Source organism: Megalobrama amblycephala, linkage group LG11, assembly GCF_018812025.1.
Source record: "Megalobrama amblycephala isolate DHTTF-2021 linkage group LG11, ASM1881202v1, whole genome shotgun sequence".
NCBI classification, from domain to species: domain Eukaryota; kingdom Metazoa; phylum Chordata; class Actinopteri; order Cypriniformes; family Xenocyprididae; genus Megalobrama; species Megalobrama amblycephala.
The window spans coordinates 33,156,614-33,184,051 of NC_063054.1; the positions used below are offsets into that span (position 1 = coordinate 33,156,614).

General features: G+C 36.3%; 1 protein-coding gene across 1 annotated transcript in view; it reads left to right on the plus strand.

The window, feature by feature from the left end:
- Window positions 1-27,438, plus strand: part of slc35f1 (solute carrier family 35 member F1) — a 125,187-nt gene that overhangs the window by 64,907 nt on the left and 32,842 nt on the right. The window contains exons 3-6 of the mRNA XM_048207567.1: window positions 12,022-12,149; window positions 19,338-19,497; window positions 20,290-20,446; window positions 25,629-25,681. Of these exons, the coding sequence (XP_048063524.1) occupies window positions 12,022-12,149; window positions 19,338-19,497; window positions 20,290-20,446; window positions 25,629-25,681 (498 nt within the window). The remainder of the gene's footprint in view (window positions 1-12,021; window positions 12,150-19,337; window positions 19,498-20,289; window positions 20,447-25,628; window positions 25,682-27,438) is intronic.

Sequence of the window (27,438 nt, forward strand, 5' to 3'; positions counted from 1 at the left end):
TTGAAGGTCAAAATTACAGTTTCAGTGCAGCTTCAAGGGCTTTAAACGATACCAGATGAGTAATAAGGGTCTTATCTAGTGAATCGATCGGTCATTTTCGAAAAAAATACAACCGTTTATGCTTTATAAACAAAATATCGCCTTGAGCGTACTTTCCGCTTCCGCATTCTTCATAACGCTTACGCTGAATGTCCTACGTCTTCCCTATTCAAGTTACGGAAAAAAACAAAACTGGCGCCGCGTTCGTTCCGTAACTTGAATAGGGAAGGCGTAGAACATTCAGCATAAGCGTTATGAAGAATGCGGAAGCGGAAAGTACGTTCAATGCGATATTTTGTTTATAAAGCATAAACGGTTGTATTTTTTCCGAAAATGACCGATCGATTCGCTAGATAAGACCCTTATTACTCATCTGGTATCATTTAAAGCCCTTGAAGCTGCACTGAAACTGTAATTTTGACCTTCAATCTGTTGGTAGCCATTGAAATGCACTGTAAGGAGAAAAATCCTGGAATGTTTTCCTCAAAAACCTTCATTTCTTTTCAACTGACGAAATCTTGGATGACATGGGGTGAGTAAATTTATCAGGAAAAGTGTATTTAAAAGTGGACTAATCCTTTAATGCACAATAGCATTCTGTTTATTCTAAGCACATGCTGCAGTTTTGTTATCTACTTCTTTAAATGCTTGAGGTCTTAAATGAGGAAGGATTCTGATTGGCTGTCAGTGTTTTTCACTATATTTTAAAATGTAATTTATTCCTTTGATGGCAAAGTTGAATTTTCAGCATCATTACTCCAGTCTTCAGTGTCACATGATCCTTCAGAAATCTATTATTGATTTGCTTATCAATGTTGAAAAAACTGTTGTGCTGCTTAATTTTTTTGTGATATCTTTTTATATATTTATAGTATTGTCTGATGAATAGAAATTTAATGTGTCCTATAATGAATAGAAGTATTACTTACTAAAAGAAACTTACTGACCCCAAAACTTTTGAAAAGTGTATATATTTCTTTTTTCAAACATCGCTTTTTGGTCATGAAATTTTCACATCACTTTTCTACAAACCTGAGACCTGCAAGCCGCTCTCATTCGCAACTTTAAAGACATATAGGCACTGCACCGCCAGTGTGAGAAAGAGTCTTCAGTCGAGAGATCCATCTTTAGAAACTCTGGTGAACACAGTGGGATTTGTCAGTGCTCTCTGGGAATAGGTTTATTATATGGTCTCTCAGAATGACCTGTCTTTAAGAGTAATTTTCTCTTTCTTGTTTGACCAGCATGCTCTCCCCAGTCAGTCCCTTTAACAAGCTCTATGATGACATCTCTATCACAGCTGCTGCCTGTGGTCATCCTGTTAAAGTCAATATAATGGCACACACCATTAACATTCTCACAAATGGGAGATTGGAATAGATATGATTTAAAATCAAAACGATGGAGGCCTCATGGAGAATGGTTCAGTGTCATATATCCTTATAAAGCTGAGAGGAACAGAGTGTTAGTACACTCAAATTGCTCAATTTTTACTCACCCACATGTCGTTCCAAACCTGTATGATTTTTTTTTTCTTCTGTAGAAGACAACAGTGTTAAATGAGGACAAGCACATTTTTTTTATCGTACTTCCAAAAAAAGGTTGAGTGTGATTGCATCATATACTTTTTTAAATAAATAAAAATATGATCTGATATACTAAATATAAATATTTTATAATGACATTGTATCTGCCACAATGTTCTCTTGTGAGAGATTTTAGATCTTATCTGCTGTTTCTGTCATGTTTCCAGTACTTGTATGCTCTGTTGTTGTTTTTAGATAAAGCAGATTTAAAGAGATAGTTCACCCCAAAATGAAAATTAAGTCATTAATTACTCACCTTGGTGTTGTTCTATTGCCGTATGCCCTTCTTTCTTTAATGGACCACAAAAGTAGAAAAAAAAAAAAAAATGTCCCGCTTGCGCTCGTCCATATAATGGGGTCAATGACGTGACAGGTCATTTTTTGTCCAAAAGACCTCAATAAAAAACAAACATATGACAGCCAAAGTATGTAAGGTAGTACAACTAGATCTCTTTTATTGAATTCAAAAGGTTTTATTGATATTTTCCTACATATGAAAGCTATTTTAAAGATTTTGATGTGTCAAAAGGTCATTCGGTTTAACCGTCCAAAGGCCAATACAGCCATTTCATTTGTGATTAAAATATTTTAATATGTAATAAATGTATATATTTTTTATTCTGGCATGATTTTATAACATCATATATCAACATGCAACATGTTATTAAAATGTGTAGAAGTTGTTGCTTTGTTCTGAGAATGTCTGGAAAAAATGAATTTCATTGATGTCATTCGGAGTAACCAATATAAGGGGCCATTTTAGATTAAGTCATGTGACAGGATGTGACATCATTCAGACACTTCAAAGGACCACATGGTCGTGAAGCAAAGTAACTTACTCTTTTAACTATTTGAAAAGTTCATGTTTTCACTTGCTCATACGCATGTCCTGAAACAGGTCATTTGGTACAATCGCTATAATCCATGGAAATTGTAATATTTTAAAAACTTAGGCTATCAGATATAAAATGCTTGATTGTCCTAGCTAGATATCAGCCTGTTAGCATTGTTTGAAAACATTGTCATTCGGTATAACCAAAAGTGTCATTCAGTAAAACTGAAATTTTTGGGTGACAAATTTTGTCCATCTTGTAAAAAAAAAAAAAAAAAAAAAAAAAAAAAAAAAAAGCAGTGTTAATTGAATATAAAAACCACATAATCTCATTGTTAACACTTAATAAAACTTCAAAATGATTATTATATCCATTATGTTTTTTTTTTGTTTTTTTTTACACTTTTAAAAACATAACAGTGAATAGTGACCAGCATCAAGCTTTTTCTTTTTTTTTTTTTTTAAAAAAGGATGCAAAAGTATCACAGAATGATCGCATACATCATGTTGTGTATTCCAAGTGTTCTGGGGGTATATGATATGAAATTTAAAGGTGCCGTAGAACGTCTTTTTAAAAGATGTAATATAAGTCTAAGGTGTCCCCTGAATGTGTCTGTGAAGTTTCAGCTCAAAATACCCCATAGATTTTTTTAAATTAATTTTTTTAACTGCCTATTTTGAGCCATAATTACATATGCACCGATTCCTTGCGTGGCCCCTTTAAATCTCGTGCTCCCCTCCCCCGGAGCTCGCGCTTGCCTTAACCAGCATAAACAAAGTTCGCACAGCTAATATAACCCTCAAAATTTGTCTTTACAAAGTGTTCGTCATGCAGCATGTCTAATCGTGTAAGTACAGTGTTTATTTGGATGTTTACATTTGATTCTGAATGAGTTTGATAGTATGCTCTGTGGCTAAAGCTAACATTACACACTGTTGGAGAGATTTATAAAGAATGAAGTTGTGTTTATGAATTATACAGACTGCAAGTGTTTAAAAAATGAAAATAATGACAGTCTTGTCTCCATGAATACAGTAATAAACAATGGTAACTTTAACCACATTTAACAGTACATTAGCAACACGCTAACGAAACATTTAGAAAGACAATTTACAAATATCACTAAAAATATCATGATATCATGGATCATGTCAGTTATTATTGCTCCATCTGCCATTTTTTCACTATTGTTCTTGCTTGCTTACCTAGTCTGATGATTCAGCTGTGCACATCCAGACGTTAATACTGGCTGCCCTTGTCTAATGCCTTGAACATGGGCTGGCATATGCAAATATTGGGGGCGTACATATTAATGATCCCGACTGTTACGTAACAGTCGGTGTTATGTTGAGATTCGCCAGTTCTTCGGAGGTGTTTTTAAACAAATGAGATTTATATAAGAAGGAGGAAACAATAGAGTTTGAGACTCACTGTATGTCATTTCCATGTACTGAACTCTTGTTATTCAACTATGCCAAGATAAATTCAATTTTTATTTTTTTTTGCCATTGGTCACTTGAAGTGAATATGTCCGTTGTGTTCTTCGTAACAAGAAGTTGTCACATTCACGTCGCTCAGCTGTCATCAGAGTTCTGGTATTATGATCTCCAGTTACTGTAATCTATAGTAAAATGTTTGATTTCCTTTGGGGAGACATGCTGTTACAAACTGCTCTGTCACAAAGGTTGAGGATCCAAACGCAGCTTTATTGAGGGTAATCCAGAATCATAATCCATATAACAGGGAAAGGGTCAAACAATCCAAACATAAAACAAGGTCCAACAAACACCGGCAAACAAGAAAATCCAGAACAGCAGGTAGAGAATCAAACTGCAAAACACAGGAAACCAGGCAATCGCTCAGAATTGCAGTTTAACACAAATACAAGACTTCGCAATGAGCGAGTGAAAACACAGAGCTTATAAAGGCAAACACAAACGAGTTAATGACACACAGGCGGAAGTAATCAGATCATAATGAGTCCAGGCAATGGGTTATGGGAAATGTAGTTCATGATGGAAAATCACAGGAGTCCGGAGGAGTGCCCTCTGGTGGATATCATGGGAACTTCAGCTGGTGGATGTTACATGCCTTCTTACATGTTTGTAAAAAGGATTTGACATCTGTAGGATTTGGTTGTCATTGATGTTAAATTGTATCTGCCTTTGCCTGCAGCGTCTCATTTCACCTTTACTTATGAGAATGTCATGTCTTATTCATTAGGGCCCAAGCGAAAATTCGCGCAGGGCCCTCTTGTTCTTCTAAGGATTATTATTAGGGCCCAAGCGAAAATTCGCGCAGGGCCCTCTTGTTAGGGCCCAAGCGAAAATTCGCGCAGGGCCCTCTTGTTCTTCTAAGGATTATTATTATTTTTTTTTTTTTTTTTTTTTTTATTTTTTTTCCGTCTTCCGGGGCTTTTTGGGGGCCTTAACATGCTCAAAAACTCTTGAAAATTGGCACACACATTGGAATCCGCGGCCATTAGGACGCCGGAGAGGCTGGTACCCGGGCGTGGCAGGGGGGCTCGACAGCGCCCCCTTGAAAAAAGTCTGAAAATTTGGTCCATATATTAAACACGCTTGCACGTATTAGTATGAAACTCAGTACACATATAGACCTCATCGGGCCGAACAACTTTCGTGCTCTAAGTTAAACACCACGCCAACAGGAAGTCAGCTATTAAGGGTTGTTTGAAAAACGCATGCTCTGGAATTTGATATACTCCTCCTAGACGATTAATCCGATCGCCACCAAACTCGGTCAGCATGAAGTCAAGACACTGATGATTAAAAATTGCCAGGGGATTTTTGATATCTCGAACGGTTTGGCCGTGGCGAGGCAACGAATTTATGGCGAGAAAAAGGAAACAGGAAATGTGTTATAACGTCTGCATACATATATTGATCTTTATGAAACTTCACGAGTGTGTTCGTTATAGGAGTCTGATCACATGGATGTGACTATTGTGAGTCAAAGTTATAGCGCCACCAACTGGCAGCAGGAAGTGTATCACTTTTTGAAATGTTTTGAGATCACCCTCTTATTTTTACCTGATTTGCTTCAAACTTCATCAGTGTAATGTCAATACACAGCAGATGTAGACCTATGACAGGATTTTTGATATTTGAAATATTGTTGCCATGGCAACAGGTCAAACTGTAATAATATTCTTGAGTGTTTTTGAGGCTCTTAACATGCTTCAAATTGCATGAAACTCGACACACACATCAATATTGTCAACCAGTAGACATGGACAAAGCCATAGAAATGGGCGTGGTGGAGGGGCTCAGTAGCGCCACCTTTTGACAAAAGTGGGGGGGTTAGTTTTTCCTACAATCACCAAACTCGGTACACATATTGTTCTCATCAAGCCGGACAATTTTCTAATTTACATTCATTAGCTCCGACCAACAGGAAGTCAGCTATTTTGGTTTGAATGTTAATTTTTTGAAAAAACAGGCTATGAATTTTATACTACTGCTCCTACAGGGTTTATCCAATTTACACCAAGCTTTTTTTAACTTGTTGCTAACACATTGAAGTTGTTTAATTGCAAACGGATTTTGGATATCTCAAACGGTTTGGCCGTGGCGAGGCAACGAATTTATGGCAAGAAAAGGGAAACAAAGTGTTATAACTTCTGCATACATTAATTGATTTTGATGAAACTTCGGCTTAGTCTTCGTTGTACAAGGCTGATCACATGGATGTGACTATTGTGATTCAAAGTCATAGCGCCACCAACTGGAAGCAGAAAATGTGTCACTTTCAGCATACATTGAGATCACCCTCTTATTTTTACCTGATTTGCTTCAAAATTCATCAGAATAATGTTAAAACTTGGCACATGTAATCCTTTGAAAATGGGCAGGGAGGAGGGGCTCTATAGTGGCACCTTGTAGTGCAGTAAATGTGGAGTGAATTTGACATAGTCCTTTGATGTTTAACCGTTTTAAGTGCCTATTGCCCGCTGTGCACAGTTGCCCTGAAGCCACCGGGGTGGCGGTGCCACCGGGCTTGGGCCCGCCATCGCTGCTCGCAGCTATATTTCTTCTAAGGATTATTATTATTTTTTTTTTTTTTTTTTTTTTTTTTTTTTTTTCCGTCTTCCGGGGCTTTTTGGGGGCCTTAACATGCTCAAAAACTCTTGAAAATTGGCACACACATTGGAATCCGCGGCCATTAGGACGCCGGAGAGGCTGGTACCCGGGCGTGGCAGGGGGGCTCGACAGCGCCCCCTTGAAAAAAGTCTGAAAATTTGGTCCATATATTAAACACGCTTGCACGTATTAGTATGAAACTCAGTACACATATAGACCTCATCGGGCCGAACAACTTTCGTGCTCTAAGTTAAACACCACGCCAACAGGAAGTCAGCTATTAAGGGTTGTTTGAAAAACGCATGCTCTGGAATTTGATATACTCCTCCTAGACGATTAATCCGATCGCCACCAAACTCGGTCAGCATGAAGTCAAGACACTGATGATTAAAAATTGCCAGGGGATTTTTGATATCTCGAACGGTTTGTCCGTGGCGAGGCAACGAATTTATGGCGAGAAAAAGGAAACAGGAAATGTGTTATAACGTCTGCATACATATATTGATCTTTATGAAACTTCACGAGTGTGTTCGTTATAGGAGTCTGATCACATGTATGTGACTATTGTGAGTCAAAGTTATAGCGCCACCAACTGGCAGCAGGAAGTGTATCACTTTTTGAAATGTTTTGAGATCACCCTCTTATTTTTACCTGATTTGCTTCAAACTTCATCAGTGTAATGTCAATACACAGCAGATGTAGACCTATGACAGGATTTTTGATATTTGAAATATTGTTGCCATGGCAACAGGTCAAACTGTAATAATATTCTTGAGTGTTTTTGAGGCTCTTAACATGCTTCAAATTGCATGAAACTCGACACACACATCAATATTGTCAACCAGTAGACATGGACAAAGCCATAGAAATGGGCGTGGTGGAGGGGCTCAGTAGCGCCACCTTTTGACAAAAGTGGGGGGGTTAGTTTTTCCTACAATCACCAAACTCGGTACACATATTGTTCTCATCAAGCCGGACAATTTTCTAATTTACATTCATTAGCTCCGACCAACAGGAAGTCAGCTATTTTGGTTTGAATGTTAATTTTTTGAAAAAACAGGCTATGAATTTTATACTACTGCTCCTACAGGGTTTATCCAATTTACACCAAGCTTTTTTTAACTTGTTGCTAACACATTGAAGTTGTTTAATTGCAAACGGATTTTGGATATCTCAAACGGTTTGGCCGTGGCGAGGCAACGAATTTATGGCAAGAAAAGGGAAACAAAGTGTTATAACTTCTGCATACATTAATTGATTTTGATGAAACTTCGGCTTAGTCTTCGTTGTACAAGGCTGATCACATGGATGTGACTATTGTGATTCAAAGTAATAGCGCCACCAACTGGAAGCAGAAAATGTGTCACTTTCAGCATACATTGAGATCACCCTCTTATTTTTACCTGATTTGCTTCAAAATTCATCAGAATAATGTTAAAACTTGGCACATGTAATCCTTTGAAAATGGGCAGGGAGGAGGGGCTCTATAGCGGCACCTTGTAGTGCAGTAAATGTGGAGTGAATTTGACATAGTCCTTTGATGTTTAACCGTTTTAAGTGCCTATTGCCCGCTGTGCACAGTTGCCCTGAAGCCACCGGGGTGGCGGTGCCACCGGGCTTGGGCCCGCCATCGCTGCTCGCAGCTATATTTATTTTTTTTTTTTTTTTTTTTTTTTTTTTTTTTTTCCGTCTTCCGGGGCTTTTTGGGGGCCTTAACATGCTCAAAAACTCTTGAAAATTGGCACACACATTGGAATCCGCGGCCATTAGGACGCCGGAGAGGCTGGTACCCGGGCGTGGCAGGGGGGCTCGACAGCGCCCCCTTGAAAAAAGTCTGAAAATTTGGTCCATATATTAAACACGCTTGCACGTATTAGTATGAAACTCAGTACACATATAGACCTCATCGGGCCGAACAACTTTCGTGCTCTAAGTTAAACACCACGCCAACAGGAAGTCAGCTATTAAGGGTTGTTTGAAAAACGCATGCTCTGGAATTTGATATACTCCTCCTAGACGATTAATCCGATCGCCACCAAACTCGGTCAGCATGAAGTCAAGACACTGATGATTAAAAATTGCCAGGGGATTTTTGATATCTCGAACGGTTTGGCCGTGGCGAGGCAACGAATTTATGGCGAGAAAAAGGAAACAGGAAATGTGTTATAACGTCTGCATACATATATTGATCTTTATGAAACTTCACGAGTGTGTTCGTTATAGGAGTCTGATCACATGGATGTGACTATTGTGAGTCAAAGTTATAGCGCCACCAACTGGCAGCAGGAAGTGTATCACTTTTTGAAATGTTTTGAGATCACCCTCTTATTTTTACCTGATTTGCTTCAAACTTCATCAGTGTAATGTCAATACACAGCAGATGTAGACCTATGACAGGATTTTTGATATTTGAAATATTGTTGCCATGGCAACAGGTCAAACTGTAATAATATTCTTGAGTGTTTTTGAGGCTCTTAACATGCTTCAAATTGCATGAAACTCGACACACACATCAATATTGTCAACCAGTAGACATGGACAAAGCCATAGAAATGGGCGTGGTGGAGGGGCTCAGTAGCGCCACCTTTTGACAAAAGTGGGGGGGTTAGTTTTTCCTACAATCACCAAACTCGGTACACATATTGTTCTCATCAAGCCGGACAATTTTCTAATTTACATTCATTAGCTCCGACCAACAGGAAGTCAGCTATTTTGGTTTGAATGTTAATTTTTTGAAAAAACAGGCTATGAATTTTATACTACTGCTCCTACAGGGTTTATCCAATTTACACCAAACTTTTTTTAACTTGTTGCTAACACATTGAAGTTGTTTAATTGCAAACGGATTTTGGATATCTCAAACGGTTTGGCCGTGGCGAGGCAACGAATTTATGGCAAGAAAAGGGAAACAAAGTGTTATAACTTCTGCATACATTAATTGATTTTGATGAAACTTCGGCTTAGTCTTCGTTGTACAAGGCTGATCACATGGATGTGACTATTGTGATTCAAAGTAATAGCGCCACCAACTGGAAGCAGAAAATGTGTCACTTTCAGCATACATTGAGATCACCCTCTTATTTTTACCTGATTTGCTTCAAAATTCATCAGAATAATGTTAAAACTTGGCACATGTAATCCTTTGAAAATGGGCAGGGAGGAGGGGCTCTATAGTGGCACCTTGTAGTGCAGTAAATGTGGAGTGAATTTGACATAGTCCTTTGATGTTTAACCGTTTTAAGTGCCTATTGCCCGCTGTGCACAGTTGCCCTGAAGCCACCGGGGTGGCGGTGCCACCGGGCTTGGGCCCGCCATCGCTGCTCGCAGCTATATTTCATTTTATTCTTTGAAACCATTTAACAGTCACGGTTAAAATCTTAACTGCCAGTTGTTAATTCAATTAATGCTGTTTTAGATTAGAAACTGAATAGGAAAGGATGAATACAGATTATTGAAATGTTCAGTAAAATGAACATACAGTGCGTTATAATGCATTAAGATCTCAGGAAATGTCACCTAATAGATTGATAATGCTTAATGCAGTCCATTCCTCCCTTTAATTGCACAATATTTCATGCACAGTCAGTGTCTGTCACACAATCTCATTGGGAAATGGATTTATCCTTATGCTTAAATTGTTCAGTTCTTCAACTGCTTCTCCGTTTTTGTTTTAACATACAGTACTTTTATAATCACAGAAAACAAATGCAAGTTTTCTGCTGGTCTATGAGCATCTTGTTCAGAAATCTTTCTTTCTTGACCTGCAGATTTTCTCTTGACTTTTCAATAGTTCTTAACTTTCATTTCCTAATTAAATTTCACATTGTGGAAGCTGCAAGAACAAAACATTTGTTTTGTGTTTGATTAGATTAGAGCAATTATCTTTTTTTTTTTATATATTTGGTCTACTGCATGAGCCACCCTGTGAGCTTTGAAATGTTCAAAAATGCCTAATGACTCAATTAACTTTTAAGATCTTACAATAAAACACTAGTGGTTTAACAGGAAGTTAAACTTTGGGAAAATTGGAAAAGAAAATGATCCCCCCCAAACTATTAATGTCAGACTGCCCATTAAAAGTTTCTGGAATATGTAGAGAGGTTTGTTCCCTGCAGAGATTGTCTTCACTTCTGTTCACTTATAGAAAATCAAAACGACTGAGAAGGCTAGTGTCGTGGCCAATGCCTGCAAGAGAAAGTGTGTGATCCACCTTCCACTCTGCTTCAGCTGAAATAATAAGCATAATGGGGAAACGGAGTTTGAATGTCTGCAAAGGCTTTTGTTCCTAAGTTCTAATGCATCTTGCTTTATTACCTGCAGTGCTTCTGCAGTTATGATCCTATAGAAAACTCATTTTTATATCAAAATCAGCTTTGCTGTGTCAAGAGATTACTGCAGTATTTTAATAAAACCTCTGTGCAGAAAGAAAACGGGTTGTTGTATTTCATTTCTTCAGGTTTGCGCCCATAGAAAAATCTGTAGACCTGTTTTTATATAATCTGTAATTGACAAATTATATTTATTTTGACCTATGTTTACTAATCTTGTATTTGGCTTATTTTTCTACCATTTGTGGAAAGTGTTTTATTAAGATACATTAATACATCTTATATTAAAAAAAAAAAAAAAAAAAAAAAAAATATATATATATATATATATATGAGTACACAATGGTTCAAAAGTTTGTTGGGTTTTTTTTCTTTTAGAAAGAAATATCTTAAGCTCAGCAAGGCTGCATTTATTTGATCAAAAATACAATAAAAATATGAAATATTATGAAATGTATTATTATGCCAAAGCTGGTTCTTCAGTGTCACATGATGCTTCAGAAATCATAGTAATATGCTGATTTGCTGCTCCAGAGAAACTTGTGTGCTGCGTAATATTTTTGAGGAAACTTTGATGCATTTTTTCAGGATTGTTTGATAAATATTAAGTCCAAAAGAACATAATTTGTTTGATATAGAAATATTTTATAACATTATAAATGTCTTTACTGTCACTTTTGATTAATTTAATACATCCTTGCTGAATAAAAATATGAATTTCCTTCAAAAAAAGAAAAAAAAAAGAGCTAGTTTTGTATATACAAATTATTTGTTTTTTCTTTTTGGGGTCATTTTTGATTTATTATATTGTACCATCTACTCCATGTTACGTGCATCCCTAATCTATCCCTAAAATCTGAGGTCAAGGATTTATAGGAATCATATTCCAGGACCATCAGCAAATCCATGCAGGATTATGTTCTGCTCACTGTTCTGACCATATTAATATCTGCCTTCAATCTGCTTGACTTCAAACCAATTCAACCAAGTGATTGTTTTCCCAAAGAGTTTGTTCCTATAAGTTCATATTGATTGTGTAAAATGATTTATACTACAGCAGACTCTCTGTACACACACATAATATAAGGCTCTTAATAAGTGAATTCACCATGTATACCTTCATGTTTTCCCACAGGAGAGGAGAATCTACTGGCGATACTGAAAAGAAGATGGTGGAAGTACATGATTCTGGGATTGATTGATATAGAAGCCAATTACCTGGTCATCAAAGCCTACCAGTACACCACACTGACAAGCGTTCAGGTAGGTTACACCCCAGCAAGTGTGTGTTGTTCATTTTGAGGGAAAGAAAAGAAAGACTGTGAAACAGCCAACGTCTTAAGAAGCGAAAATGCAGAGGCTTGAGGCCTTTGTTATGTCTGTCCGATCGGCCATTAAAGCTCGGCTGTTTGCCTCACATTGCGCTTGTCATTTAATCTTCATTAAAGCACTGTTAGTGCTGAAAGAGCCTTATTCACGTCACTGCTAATGGTGTTTGATTAGTGGCCAGAGGAGGTCTCAATGATTATTAGAGTTTCCAGCAGAGAAAAGGATCGATTTTTTTCACTTCTCACTCTTCCATTGCCATCACCAACGGTCATTACGAGCGCCCTTGTAGACGCAAAGACTGTCATCAACTATTTGTTTGAGAATGTGCTGGCATCCAGGCATAAATTAGCCTAGCCTACCCTACCATTAGACACTTAAAGGGACATTCAGACAGGCTTTATTAGGTGTGAAGGTGTAGCTGAGAGGATCAGCTCTGATCAATAAGGATTTTATAATGTGGACAAAAGAGTATACATCTTAAAACAAGACTGTGTGTTGTTGTTATTGATTTCTTTGTGATAAGATCCCATAGCATTATGATAGCATGTGACTACAGGTGAATACAGATGCTGTGCGATATTTTTAAGCCCCAAAACACACACAAACAAAAGGCATCATTCCCTCTCAAAATTTTGTTAGTATTGATTGCAACTTTAAAAAAAAATGTGTAACCTCTATTGATCATTAACTTTCATGATTATTGTTTGTAAAAAGGAGTTGTGCCAAAAATCATCCATTCAAGTGGCTAAATTTGGTCAGTTCAATTGAATTGCACTGCAAATCCTGCATCTTATTCACAAACAATCCGCAATCAGATGCAAGTATTTCAGTGAATCAATTTGCATTATTTTTTTCAGATTTTTTTTTGTGCTAATTTTCAAATTTGTTTTAGTATAAACAAAACAGACAGTGTAAACATTGTAATCATTCTTTTCTTTTTCCATGGAAATCAAAAGGAATTAGTATGGAAATGTCAAAGCTGCTCTTATCTATATAATGAAAGTGCATGATCACTGGCTGTCAAGTTTAATTGCTGCTTAGATTAGTTTATTAAACACAGTCATACTGTATATTAGCTCAGGATCTGAATCTAATCCACTTGCTGGCAACTTTACAACTAGACGAACATGTCTAGGACATACATAATGAACTGCTAAGTTGTTTGGGTCATGTCTTGTCTCGCCTAGGGCCCTAGCCAGGACTACCTCAAAATAATAGGTGCATGACATCCCTGGATATAGGCACTTATTTGTTTTCAAAAGTCTAATTTTTTTGAACGCGCCCACTGCGACCAATCAGCTGGTACCACCAGTTCAGAACTTCTCTGGTGCCTGTGTAGCACAGCCTGTGCTATACTGACTTTAAAGCGTGATCTGTCTCTGTGTTCTCTGCTCAGCACAAAAGAGAATTAGACTCTCAGTGTCATTCAGTTCATACTGCCCAGAGCCACTGGAGACTCTGATCAGACAGTGGAGCCAGACGCAGATGCTCCTGCAGGTCAATCAAACACAGAAACCCAGAAGCATGCCACCAGAGTTCTTAATTATTTCTACTGCTTTGGTGTGCAAGCGACTTTAATATAAATACTGTAGATGAGCGACGCTTTGTTGTTAAAACAAACAAACAAACAAACAAAAAAATAAATGTTAAAGCAACAATGGAAGGAAAATGTCTTATTACAGAATTTATGTACTGTTGGTTAGGTAGTATGATTAAATGTTATTTATTTTTTATGATAATTTATAGGGCTGGGTAAAAAAAATATTGATTTCTAGATTTTAATCCATTCTTATTTTTACAAACCGATATTGATTCTTAACCCTTGTGCATTCAAAAAAAAAAAAGTTACACATAGGTGCAAAATGGACAAAAATGTCCATGTCCAAAAACTGTCATAAAAATATGATTTATTCATATTTTGTTTCCACTTTCACTGATGTCAATTTTTTAACCAGCATCTGTTCTATCCATAGATACCAAACATTCATTAATTTTAAGAACTGTAACCCTTTAAATGCTGGTTTGTTTACATAATGCCATAGGTATTTTTTTATGAAAAAAATAAAAATAGTAGTTTATTTTCATAAACTAAATGCTAAGCAGAATTTTTTTTCTTTGCTTATTAGATTCTTGGGTGTGTCAATGAAGAACAACAACATTAATTTTGAGGCATTTATATTTTTTATGTAGTGTCAGATTTTTTACAAAAACTAACACTTAGGTCCATAATGGACAAAAATGTCCATGCCAAAAAACTGTCATAGAAATATTATATATTAATATTTTTTTCCCACTTTCACTGACTGTTTTTTTTATCAGCATCTCTTCTATTCATAATTACCAAACATTCATTCATTTTCAGAATTTGAATGCTTTACAAATCAGTTTCTTTGCATCCTCGGCTTCTAATGCACCTGTGTGCTCACTGTCAGTGGACAACACTAGCTTCAGAGCTTCCTCTGCTGAGTAACGTCTCTTCATCTTGCAAACAATGAAATGATCAACCCCTCAAGCACCACATATTTATAGGTTTGGCTGTGAGAACACCTGTGTGAACTCAAACTTTGTATAAAATCTACCAGACTAAACAATCAGCATTTTCTTGTGGTGAAAACTAAAACAATGTGTTTAGGGGCTTCTGAACTTCTACTTCAAGCGCACCTTTTATCTCCATACAAAAACAATAACAAGTGAAAAAGTGCAATCAAGGGTTAAGATGCGTGTTTGGGTGAAAAAGAAAAACCTCAAAGCTCATTAACCTTCTTTGACCTTTTTCATAGTTTTCACATGGCCCTATGACCCTGCCAAGGGTGTGACTCATACATGGAGTGGGATTTTTGATTGCCAGTACAATATAATTTCTTTCAAACTAATTACACACATTAAATTTTCAGTAAACACATGCAAACTACACTCTGACATCCTTACCAACATACCCACACAATTATAGCTGCATTATTTTTCCAATTGACTCTATAATATGCATAAGCAGAAAACACAAACACAAACACAAATAAAGTGAGTATTTCTTTTATATGCCAAATTTGAAAATATGGCACAATCTAGTAAAAAATGGTAAAAATGTAAAATTTGAAGCCTTGCCGATAGAATGAATACCTATTTGCAAATATTGTATCATTTTATAGTCAAATGGCCCTGGGTTAAAAAATTGCAGTTTTAATGGGTTTCAATGTGGACATTTTTGTCCTTAAGGTCCTGAGTGTGAGTAAAATTGATTTTTTTTTAAGGAAATGAGGGTAAAATATTAAAATTCCAATAAAAATAAACACCTGAGCCAAAATTCATGTAGTTAACAAAGGCACACTTATAACAAAAAACAAAACTGAAATGTCAATAAGGTTGCACAAGGGTTAAATCCCAAGAATCGATAGTCTGTCCTGTTTTCAGTTGATGAACGAACGGAACATTTTAGCGTGCCTCCTATCCAATAAATCACAATAATCTTTGTGCTTTGTTACTTTTGATATGGAACAAAGTCTTAAATTTCAAATTCTGTGCATTATATTATGAAATTCAAAAAATAAATACTGTTTTGGCGCTGTTTAATGTGGCGTGACAGATCGCTGTAGCCTCAGTTCAAGAGAAGCGGCAATGCGAAGCCCACTTGAACTGACCCTCTCCTCCACTTTAATACAAGTTACAGCATGAAATAAACATAAATGAACATCTGGAGGTATGTTAAAAGATACAGTACAACTTGCCGAAATCCATATCATGTCACGTGTAATAGCTCAATCAGTGTTTTGACCACGAAAAGTCTTCAATAAAACAGCTTATAAAAAATGTCACGTAACATCACATTTACCTCAGAAAAACCATATTCAGTGACCATAAACTGGTTAGTCGGCTAGAAAAATAAACCCTAGAGAGGAGCATTTAGATAAATATATGCACCATATCACATATATAATTATAATTGTTCTTCAGTATTTAATGCATGTTTTAATAAATCAGTTATTAAATCAAAAAATGAAAGTAGAAATATGATTATGTATTTCTAGGGGTGTGACCAGATCTCGTGTCACGATAGCCTGACGTGGTCATACTCAATTCTAGTTCGAATATGAGTCTGATACTGCTCCATTGGGCTTTGATTATGGGGGCGTATTTCAACCGATCCAGGAAAGACCTCAATTGGATAGACCTACAACCAATCAGAGCTACAGAGTAAGTGACGTATGTTGAAAAACCTACTGGCGTATTGATGTAACAGAATCTTTTCCATCTATCTACTACAGTAGAATAAAACTGGATACTTGGTACATCAAAAAGGAGAAATTAAAATGACTAATGTGATTTTAATGATTCTTACACTGGTTGAGATCCCACATTAATTGGTATAATATATAATAATCTATATAATAAATGAGAGTATTAACAATAACTTTAGTAATTAGGGTTTGTTGTTGTCAAAGTAAATTCAGTATGCAAGTAACAGTACAACAGTAAATTGTAGATTAACTGTTGATTTCATAGGGTAAATCCATATGCACATGCAGCCCAACTTTCTCAACTGTTGAACTTTACATTGTGTACAGGAGGAATCAAATGAAGTCACAAACACAGACATATTAAGTGACTGATAAACAAGCCAGAGGCTTGAACAGAGCTAGCGCATTTTCAGCTCTAAATTGGAAAAAACATTTTCACATTTTCTAGCACTATAGCTTTTTTGATGAGGTCAGTTGGGTTGCTGCTCATCCCACACTGGAGAGCGTCATGTTGTGCTCTTCTTCGTGTGAGGAGATGCTTCCTACCTCCCAAACTTTTGCATGCCGTTTTCCCCCGTGGCTCACAACGAGCATATTTCTCTTACAACATTTCTATATAGACCGTAATGAGGTTACACAACGGCTCATCAATATTAATAGGCAGTCATGCCGAACCATGCGATGGAGCCGCTCTTTAAAACATTTGCCTATTAAGGGTAGATGATTACTTGTTATAGATGGTCATGGTGTTGGCTGAGGTCCAGAATGCAAATGTCCTTACTAATTCAGCTTATATATTCTCTTCTCCCTCTTCTTTTCTCTCTTTTGTGTTATCGTCTGAGCCAAAAAAATGTAGCATTTTAACAAATATCTCTGGTATTGGTGCATAAATGGAGGCGTTGTATAAATTTTATGACCTCTATATCTCTTGTGTGTCCTTCAGTCATTGAGGCCTCTTTTCAATACCTTACTAGAGGAATATGGACATGTTGGAGTTGAACATTTGTATCAGTTAACTCATGTAAGCCCATGAGTGAGCACTGCAACATCATGGCAGATTTATTTAAGATTGCTATTTAAGACGTTATTTAAGATGTTAAATCTCTTGAAGTGCACTGACCCGCCCTCTGGCACTTTGTTTACATTTTCTATAAGTACTACTGTCTAAAAATAGGAATAATATTAACAAATTATGCATCTTTTGAAATGTCTAAGGGTTTAGTGTCAATCTACAGTCTGTTTAACGATACAGATGCTCCAGCAACAGTAATATTGTCATTTGTGTCAGGAGTAAGCAAGTAAGTAAATGACAACATACAGATTCAAAACGGCACTTCATACCTTTGTTATGAAATAGCGATTGCGAGATGAATCCAATCCGTCACACATGGGTAAATTGTCCATTACAAGCCTCCATTGGAAAACATTCAACAGCACCTTTTGTCCACAAAAGCACTAAACCCATGAAATATTGATATATTTTCCATTGTTTACATCAGATTTCACCCAAACTCTTTGCCCTTCATCGTCATTCTTCAAGAAATTATGCAATATGAGCAGTTATAAACTGTATATGATCATATACATTAGACTCTCATAAACAAATGAGCCCATCTCCAAAGTTTATTTTTTTCAAAATAGGGCTTATTCATTTGATTAACAATTCATATTGTTCATTTGTTCGTTATAATATTCGTTCGTTCTATAATTCGTTCCATTGTTTATTTTTTTGTTTGTTCTATAATCCGTTCCATTGTTAATTTGTTCGTTTATAATTCGTTCAATTGTTAATTTGTTTGTTCTAATGTTTGTTTGTTCTAGAATGTGTTCCATTGTTAATTTGTTCATTCGAATGTTCGTTCATTCTGTAATTTGTTCATTTGTTTGTTCTAATGTTTGTTTGTTCTAGAATGTGTTCCATTGTTAATTTGTTCATTCGAATGTTCATTCATTCTGTAATTTGTTCATTTGTTCGTTCTGTTTGTTTGTTCTACAATGTGTTCCATTGTTAATTTGTTTGTTCTAATGTTCGTTCACTATATAATTTGTTCCATCGTTCATTTGTTTGCTCTAATGTTTGTTTGTTCAATAATTCGTCCCATTGTTCCATTGTTTGTTCGTTCTATAATTTGCTACATTGTTCAATTGTTTGTTATGCTTGTTCATTCTATTATTTGTTCCATTGTTTATTTGTTTGCTCTAATGTTTGTTTGTTCCATAATTCGTTCCATTGTTTGTTCATTCTATTATTTGTTCCATTGTTCATTTGTTTGTTCTAATGTTAGTTTGTTCCATAATTCGTCCCATTGTTCCATTGTTTGTTCTAATGTTCGTTCATTGTATAATTCATTCCATCGTTCATTTGTTTGCTCTAATGTGCGTTTGTTCCATAATTTGTCCCATTGTTTGTTCTAATGTTTGTTCATTCTATTATTTGTTCCATTGTTCATTTGTTTGTTCTAATGTTGCTTGTTCTATAATTTGTTCCATTGTTCATTAGTTCATTTGTTCGTTTGTTTGTTTGTTCGTTCATATGGTTGGTTGTTCTATTGATCTATCAAGTTGGCCACACTTCCACAGGAAGTTGGATTGGAATGAAAGGAAGTGTTCATGTATACTGTATAATGAAGTTTTTTTCTAAATTACATTAAATATATAAATAAGTCTTTGTTAAAACAAACTTTGCTTTTCTAGTAGAAATCCTATTTATTTGAGTTTCAATTCATTTTACATTCAAATTTGTGTTTGTTTCCTCAATTCAACTCCAGGAATTGGATCAGTATTTAAAAGGCACTCTCAGTTGCATTTGTAAGCTATTTTAACATTCTGCATGAACATATTTCCTGTTTTTTATTTTTATTTTTATTGAATTCTTCAAATTGTTCCACAGCTGCTGGACTGCTTCGTGATCCCCGTGGTGTTGCTGCTGTCGTGGTTCTTCCTGTTAGTCAGGTATAAAGTGCTGCACTTTGTGGGTGTGGGCGTGTGTCTCCTGGGCATGGGCTGCATGGTGGGCGCCGACGTCCTGGTGGGCCGACAACAAGGCCTTGGTAAGTCTTCATCCCTCCACGGCGGCATCACAGCAGTGTCACGGTACACCCTGAATATTAACCCACACAATAACCCTCTCTCGTTTCCCCTGGGTGGTGTTTTGTTTCACAAGCAGCCACAGTCCAGACGTTACATCAGTGTAAAGCACTGCCAAATCCTCTTGAGAATCCTGGATCATGCGGATTGATTCAGTTTCAGAGTCCGTTATTAAATATTAATGAACAGTAGGGGCTTGTCCATATAATTTCACACACAGCTTTCCCCAAGGGGCGGCCTAATGAAAACCATACTAATTTGCAGTGATTCTGCTGTTGTTAGAGTTGTCTGAGAACAACTTACCACTGAGTGAATGTTACATTTATATTTATACATTTGGCTGATGCTTTAATCCAAAGCGAGTGAATTCAAGGAATATGTTTTATCTGTATGTGTGTTCCCTTGAAAATTTAACCCTTGATTTGGCTTTTAACACATGCATTGCTTTACCTGTTGAGCTACAGAAACTAGAATATTATTTTCATTGTCATTGTTTTTTTGAGTTTGATGTTTTCTTTTCAGCAAACAAAGAGAAATTGTTAAAATATTGTAATTCATATTATTAAAAACATATTTTATTATTTATTTTAAAGGAAAATTTGTATTTGAGACTTGACTATGGATCTATTATGTTGAAATAAATAGTTTCAGAATGAACATATTTGCATACAGTATGTTTAGTTAGGCTTTTAGCATATATAACCAAGTGCGTGGATTGCATTATCTGATATATGACTCATTTCTGTTTCATACAGGGGACCACAAACTCTTAGGGGATTTATTGGTTCTTGCGGGGGCGACGCTCTACGGGATCTCCAATGTTTGTGAGGAGTTCATTGTGAAGAACCTGAGCCGGGTCGAATTCCTAGGAATGATGGGTCTCTTTGGCTCCTTCTTCAGTGGTATCCAACTGTGAGTCTCCTACTCTGGACAGTCCATATATAACTTTAAAGACCAAATAATTTGAGTTGTGTGGCCTTTAAAGGGGTGGTTGATTATGATTTCACTTTTTTAACTTTAGTTAGTGTGTAATGTTGCTGTTAGAGCATAAACATCTGCAAAGTTATGACGCTCAAAGTTCAATGCAAAGGGAGATATTTTCTTTTAAAGAATTCTCTGTTTAAGGACTACAACAAAGGACTGGTAGGGACTACAATGAGCTTCTTCCCGGGTTAGTGACATCACTAACCCTAAAATTTACATAAACCCTGTCCCTGAGAACACGCAACTAAGGGGTGAGGCCATGTTATTGTAATACAGTACCTAACACTGATGCAATAGCATGTCATAAAAGCAAGATGACAAGTTATAACCGTAATTAAACTACACTATATACATGTTCTTCTTCATGCAGCATATATTTTCTGACTCTTACAACAGTTCCCACATGAGCGATTTATAGATTATCATGACAAAATATGCTAATCAATGATTTAATATAGTTAACTCCACATCAGCTACATAAATTCATCAACTAACCATTCAGAAACGTCCTGATGTATTCTACATGTTGTCACTTCTTCTTGAGTCTCTTTATCATTGTCTGACTCGGGTTTGAACATAAAAGGCTGAACAGTTTCTGACATTTTAAGTGAGTCTGCGTGAGGTAATCGGAGCTGCTAACACAAGCTCTTGAAACTCCGCCCTTTTCTTGGGAGCAGCAGCTCATTTGCATTTAAAGGGACACACACAAAAGTGGAGTGTTTTTGCTCACCCTCAAAAACTGACAAATTTAACATTCTATTAAAAATTATCTGTTGGGTATTTTGAGCTAAAACTTCACATACACACTGCGGAGACATCAGAGACTTGTTTTACATCTTGTAAAAGTGGCATTTTATGACCCCTTTAAGGCTAATTCACACTGTGACAACAGATGCAACAGACACTTCAGGTCTTGTCCGATCAGCGTGTTACTCCTGTCGGAGTCTGTTGGCATCTGTCGGAGCTTGCTTTCACCGATTGAAAATGCTGAATCGGCGTTTGTCAGTCTTGGAATGTCTGAGAAGAGACATGCTATAATGTGGTGACAGTCTGCATTTGTCGGCGAAGTGTGAAGTGGCCTTCTGTTACAGTAGCTTTGTGGCTATTGATGTGATAATATATTTAATTGTCCATGCTAATTTCACCCATTTTTACATTTAAATAATGACCTTTACTGTCATCTAATACTCACTTTAAGGTATAGTAAGCAATTTCTGAGAAACGCTGTTGATATTTGAAATCACCAAAACTAACACGCACCTATCCAAAAGGATCACACCCCTATCTTGATAGCTCCACCCCCAAATTTACAAACACGCTATGTAATACAGGCACCTCACCCCTAATAAGTGTATACGCCCCTTACTGCTGATTGGCTACAAGTGTGTTTTGGTGCTCGGCCTGATCCACTTTATACAGCGTTTCTCGGAAATCGCTTACTGCACCTTTAAAGTTCAAATTTAATAATACAAGTAGTTTAATAACACTGTTAAATAAAATCTTTACCAAATCTCAAAATGAATATCCATTTTTAATACTGTACATTATAAAGTTTTCATGCTTAAATGAACTGATTGATTTTAGTTTATAGTTTTTTATTTATTATTATTTAACTTTTTATTTTTCATTTATTTAGACATAGTGTAGAATTTTAATGTTTGCCATTTAACGATTATTGAAAATAATTACATAAAAATAAATATAGGCATATACTGTCAATGGAAAAAAAAACCCAAATTGGGTCCATATGGGTATAGTTATGAGATTTACCAATGCTAACCAACCCCTCATTGGTTTAGCCAGCCTATGATGTAAACTAAAAGCTATAGTCCAGGGGTAAAGGCAACCTTTTTGTCATGAAGTGTAATTTTTAAGTGTCGGAGTTAATCACTTTGCCACAACTTCATGTATAAATGCACATAAACATATTTTACATATTCATAATGGCTAACATAGAAATAGTACAGAACCTTAAATATTTCTGAAGCAATTTTTCATATTTTTTTTAATTCAAAATCGTTTATTTTGTTTGTTTCCAGGTTTAAATTAGACTTTTTTTCTGATCGGATAGCTATTTGTTTTGTTACAAAACTGTTCCATTTACACTTGGCAACATAACTGTGTCTCCGCAAAACTAATATAAATCTAATCTTCAGTTCCTGCGCCGTATGCAAATTTAATTGAAGTTCACATCAATTAAAGCAACAGATATGAGCTTCATTTTATTTATCATCAGCTAATTTCAAGATCAGACCATAATTGGAGAAAGAGAGCAGCATCAGCACTGGTATGATAATTTAGTGTCACTACTTTTAATGAAGACGACTGTGTGTTGAGCTTCAGGATGTGACGCTGAACTTTCAGTTTCATTTGCTGCAGTTTGCACATCGACTTGCTGAAGAGATGCTCAGCTACTTCTCTGTAGCGATACATACTCCTGTCATATCTGGGTACCGGGAACCATTATAACATCCTCTCTCATGTTTATTTTTTACCATTATGGGAGATTGTAAAAATTACATATGTGACTTCAACAACCAGATGCATTTTGTCCAGTTTCATCTGGAATGTGAAAAAAAAGCTCTCTCTTTTGGTCTTTTCACGATTGGATAGCTATTCGATCAGAGAAAACACATTAAGTAGGGTAGAGTGGGGGAAAATGCCCCCTTGGGGTAAAACGCCCCCCAACTGTTTTTCTCAAAATAACCACTAGATTGAGTCAAGATATGTTTTTGTTGTTGCTATGGACTACTAAATTGACAAGAGTGATGTATAAGTATTTACTTGTGAAGCTTTCAGTGGCGACGTACTTGAGAGTGATCTAATTTTCAGTAGTAAGCAGTAAGAAAAAAGTATTTTAAAGCTTGGTGTTTTGCAGAACATCACAGTTATATATAATATGAGAATATTAAGGCCTGTAGTTGGAAGTACATGTCATTTAAGGAAAATATATTTATATTTTTAGAATGACAATTTTTTTTTCAAACACTGTCTGTGGGGTAAAACGCCCCCTTCTCATTATCATAATTACTGTAGTTACTCTGTTCTGAACATCAAATTATTTGTTTTTACATCAAATATAATCTAAGTGGTTGAATAAAAGTATTTGGACTTTTGTTTCATAAAAGAAATTGCAAAGTCCTTAAGGGGGGCGAGTTTCCTCATGCATCACAGTCATTTTGATGTGTGTGGAATGTTTAATAAGGACTCTATATACTTGGTTGAAATTTATAGCATTGACTACGTACAGCGGAACAAGCTGTTAGCTGTCAGTCAGTAACTTGTATGCGCGTGATGCGCAGTGTTCGCGCTAATGGTTTGTCAGCTGTGTGCTTTCATTGACTGGCACGGTTTAATTACAGCAACAGAAATTACATTTATTACACCAATAGATGTCTCTATGTCACAAAGACTTTTATATTGAAACTTGCTGTGAATGCAGAACAAGATGCAAATATGACAAATTATTTGACTAGCGCTGTCAGTCACGGGAAAACCCCTTAACTGTTAAAAGGACAAGATATTGCAGTGGACATTCAAACGGATTATTTATTATGAACATAGGACTGACCTGAAGGAAAATGCTAAATCTGAATGCAGGTAATAAACTCAGTCACTCAATATCTCTCTCACAATACTCTTCTACATAATGCAGTAAGCTTCAATGAACAAAATCAATAGAGAACAAACATATGTTTATGTTGCTAAGAGTTTTTGCTAAGACAGACGCAGCAACATAATGTAATGCGGTCAGCTGTATGTTTTCGGGAATTTTATAACGGCTTTGAATGCGGCTCAACCAATCAGAATCAAGGGCCGAAACTATCCATTTTATAATAGTATTTATAACTCCTAACTTAATAAAACAAGCTGTGTTACTATGAGGATTGATTACCTCAAAATGTTGGCTAGATCTGTATGCAGGTGGTACTTTATCTGAATGAAATACATAGGTTGCCGACCCCTGCTATAGTCTATCATAATTGTGCCATTGATTAAGACCCTTTACCCCACGTTACTCCAGGTTTCCCGGTTAGCTGTTTTCTTGTGACTATTTAATGCTCTAGGAAGAGCTCACCTTTACATGGTTTTCATAGAAATGTAATGATTTTTCTAGTTTTCTAGATTGCGAGTTACCTGCTAACCCACAGTCACCCGCTGTCAGCCTCAGATCCTCCTCACAGTTTGACATTTAAACAGCCTCCATGTTTAATTATCATTTCCACCAGAGCTGTTTGGATCTGCGACACCACATATCCTAGCTACTTCCAAGCATGAGCCAGCTGGAAGGTTTTCGTCTCTCTTCTTTTTTTATCCATCCGCAAACGAGGCCCATTTGGACCGCCTGCGTCCACCAGCAAGCGTACAGCAGCTCCAGCTGGAGTTGAATTTACCAGTCCTCTCATCTAACACCTTTATTCTCCCAGTGCCGAAGCTCCAGTGTATTTTAACATCTATATTTGTGGCGTATTTACATAAACGCCAACGACACTGTTTATCCATGCCAGCTGGGTGTAATTATGCTGAAAGGCATTCATATCTGACAGCAGGCTGAAATTGTGGACGACAGTCAAGCCCTGCTTTCACTTAAAGTCTGACTGCTTCATAAAGGGCTCTGGAGGAAGCAGCGTGACAAGCCCACTGGATCTAGAATATTCTCTCTCTTTCTATGCCTTCATCAAATAGTTTCATCTGCAGGCTTCAGGAGCGTCTCCCGACGAGACTTGTAACCTTGGCAACAGATCATCAGCCCAGTCCTGTGGCGGCTCTACAGAGGTGTCACACGGGGCCAGAGGATTGTTTCCTGCTCGGCTTTAATTGTGCGTGGGGGGATGGGATGACCTGTCATTGTTAGTAAGTCGGTAAAAAGCTCATACAGAAGCGGGCGTGTGTCACAAGAATCCCTCGGACTGTTCAGAGGAGATCGACCGCTCTTTGCTCTGGCTGGCTGGATTTGTCACTCTGCCCGTTATTGCTGAGTTCGCCCACCTGTCAAAATGAAGCATGCTGTTGAGACTTCGGTGCTGTCGCTATTTATCTTTTATTGATGGTTTTGTTGGCTGTGCTCACCTTTGGCTGATAGGAGTTGTGCTGTGTTTCTGTTTTTCAGGGCCATTATGGAGCACAAGGAACTTCTGAAGGTGCAGTGGGACTGGCAGATCGGTAAGCCTCTGATTTTGAGTTTTCACACTTGGTTTGATTGCTTGAGCCGATACCTGAGTTGAATTCAATCACCTTCTCCCTGCACCCACAAGTCTCTTTTCACAGTGTACCACTGACACTAAAAAACGTTTTATTGCCAATAATTCTATTCTAAACAAGTATTTTGTCAGATAAAATATCTAAATATCTAAAAAGATAACTTCTGTCAATGAATTTAGTCATACTGCTATGGAAGCTTGTTTCTGCCACTAAATAAAAAATAAAAAAGGTAATTGCGACTTTTTATCTCACATTCTGACTTTTTTTCCTCAGAATTGTGAGATTTAAACTCTCAACTGTGAGTTATAGTCAGAATTGCATGATATAAAGTCAGAATTCTGGCTTTTTTCTCAGAATTGTTTATATCTCACAATTCTGACTTAATAACTTGCAATTCTGACTATATATCACACAATTCTGACTTTACATCACAATTTTTACTTTATGACTAGCAATTCTGACTTTATAACTCGCAATTCTGACTTTATATCACACAATTCTGAATTTATATCATGCAATTCTTCCTTTATAACTTGAAATTCTGACTTTATATCATGCAATTCTTACTTTACAACTCGCAGTTCTGACTTTATATCACACAATTCTGACTTTACAACTTCCAATTCTTACTTTACAACTCGCAATTCTTACTTTATAACTCGCAGTTCTGACTTTATAACTCGCAATTCTGACTTTATATCACACAATTCTGACTTTATTTCATGCAATTCTGACTTTAGAACTCACAATTCTGACTTTATATCATACAATTCTGACTTTATAACTCACAGTTCTGACTTTATATCATGCAATTCTGACTTTATAACTCACAATTCTGACTTTATATCATGCAATTCTGACTTTACAACTTGCAATTCTTCCTTTATAACTTGAAATTCTGACTTTATATCATGCAATTCTTACTTTACAACTCGCAGTTCTGACTTTATATCACACGATTCTGACTTTATAACTCACAATTCTGACTTTATATCATGCAATTCTGACTTTACAACTTGCAATTCTTCCTTTATAACTTGAAATTCTGACTTTATATCATGCAATTCTTACTTTACAACTCGCAGTTCTGACTTTATATCACACGATTCTGACTTTACAACTTCCAATTCTTACTTTACAACTCGCAATTCTGACTTTATATCACGCAATTCTGACTTTAGAACTCACAGTTCTGACTTTATATCACACAATTCTGACTTTATAACTCACAATTCTGACTTTATATCATGCAATTCTGACTTTAGAAATCACAGTTCTGACTTTATATCACGCAATTCTGACTTTATAACTCACAATTCTGACTTTATATCATGCAATTCTGACTTTAGAACTCACAGTTCTGACTTTATATCACGCAATTCTGACTTTATAACTCACAATTCTGACTTTATATCATGCAATTCTGATTTTACAACTTGCAATTCTTCCTTTATAACTTGAAATTCTGATTTTATATCATGCGATTCTTACTTTACAACTCGCAGTTCTGACTTTACAACTCGCAGTTCTGACTTTACAACTCGCAATTCTGACTTTACAACTCAGAATTCTTACTTTATAACGTGCAATTCTTATTTTATAACTCGCAATTCTGACATTATATCACGCAACTGTGAGTTAATATCTCGCAATTCTGAGAGAAAAAGTCAGAATTGTGAGATAAAAAGTCGCAATTACCTTTTTTATTTTTTACTTCA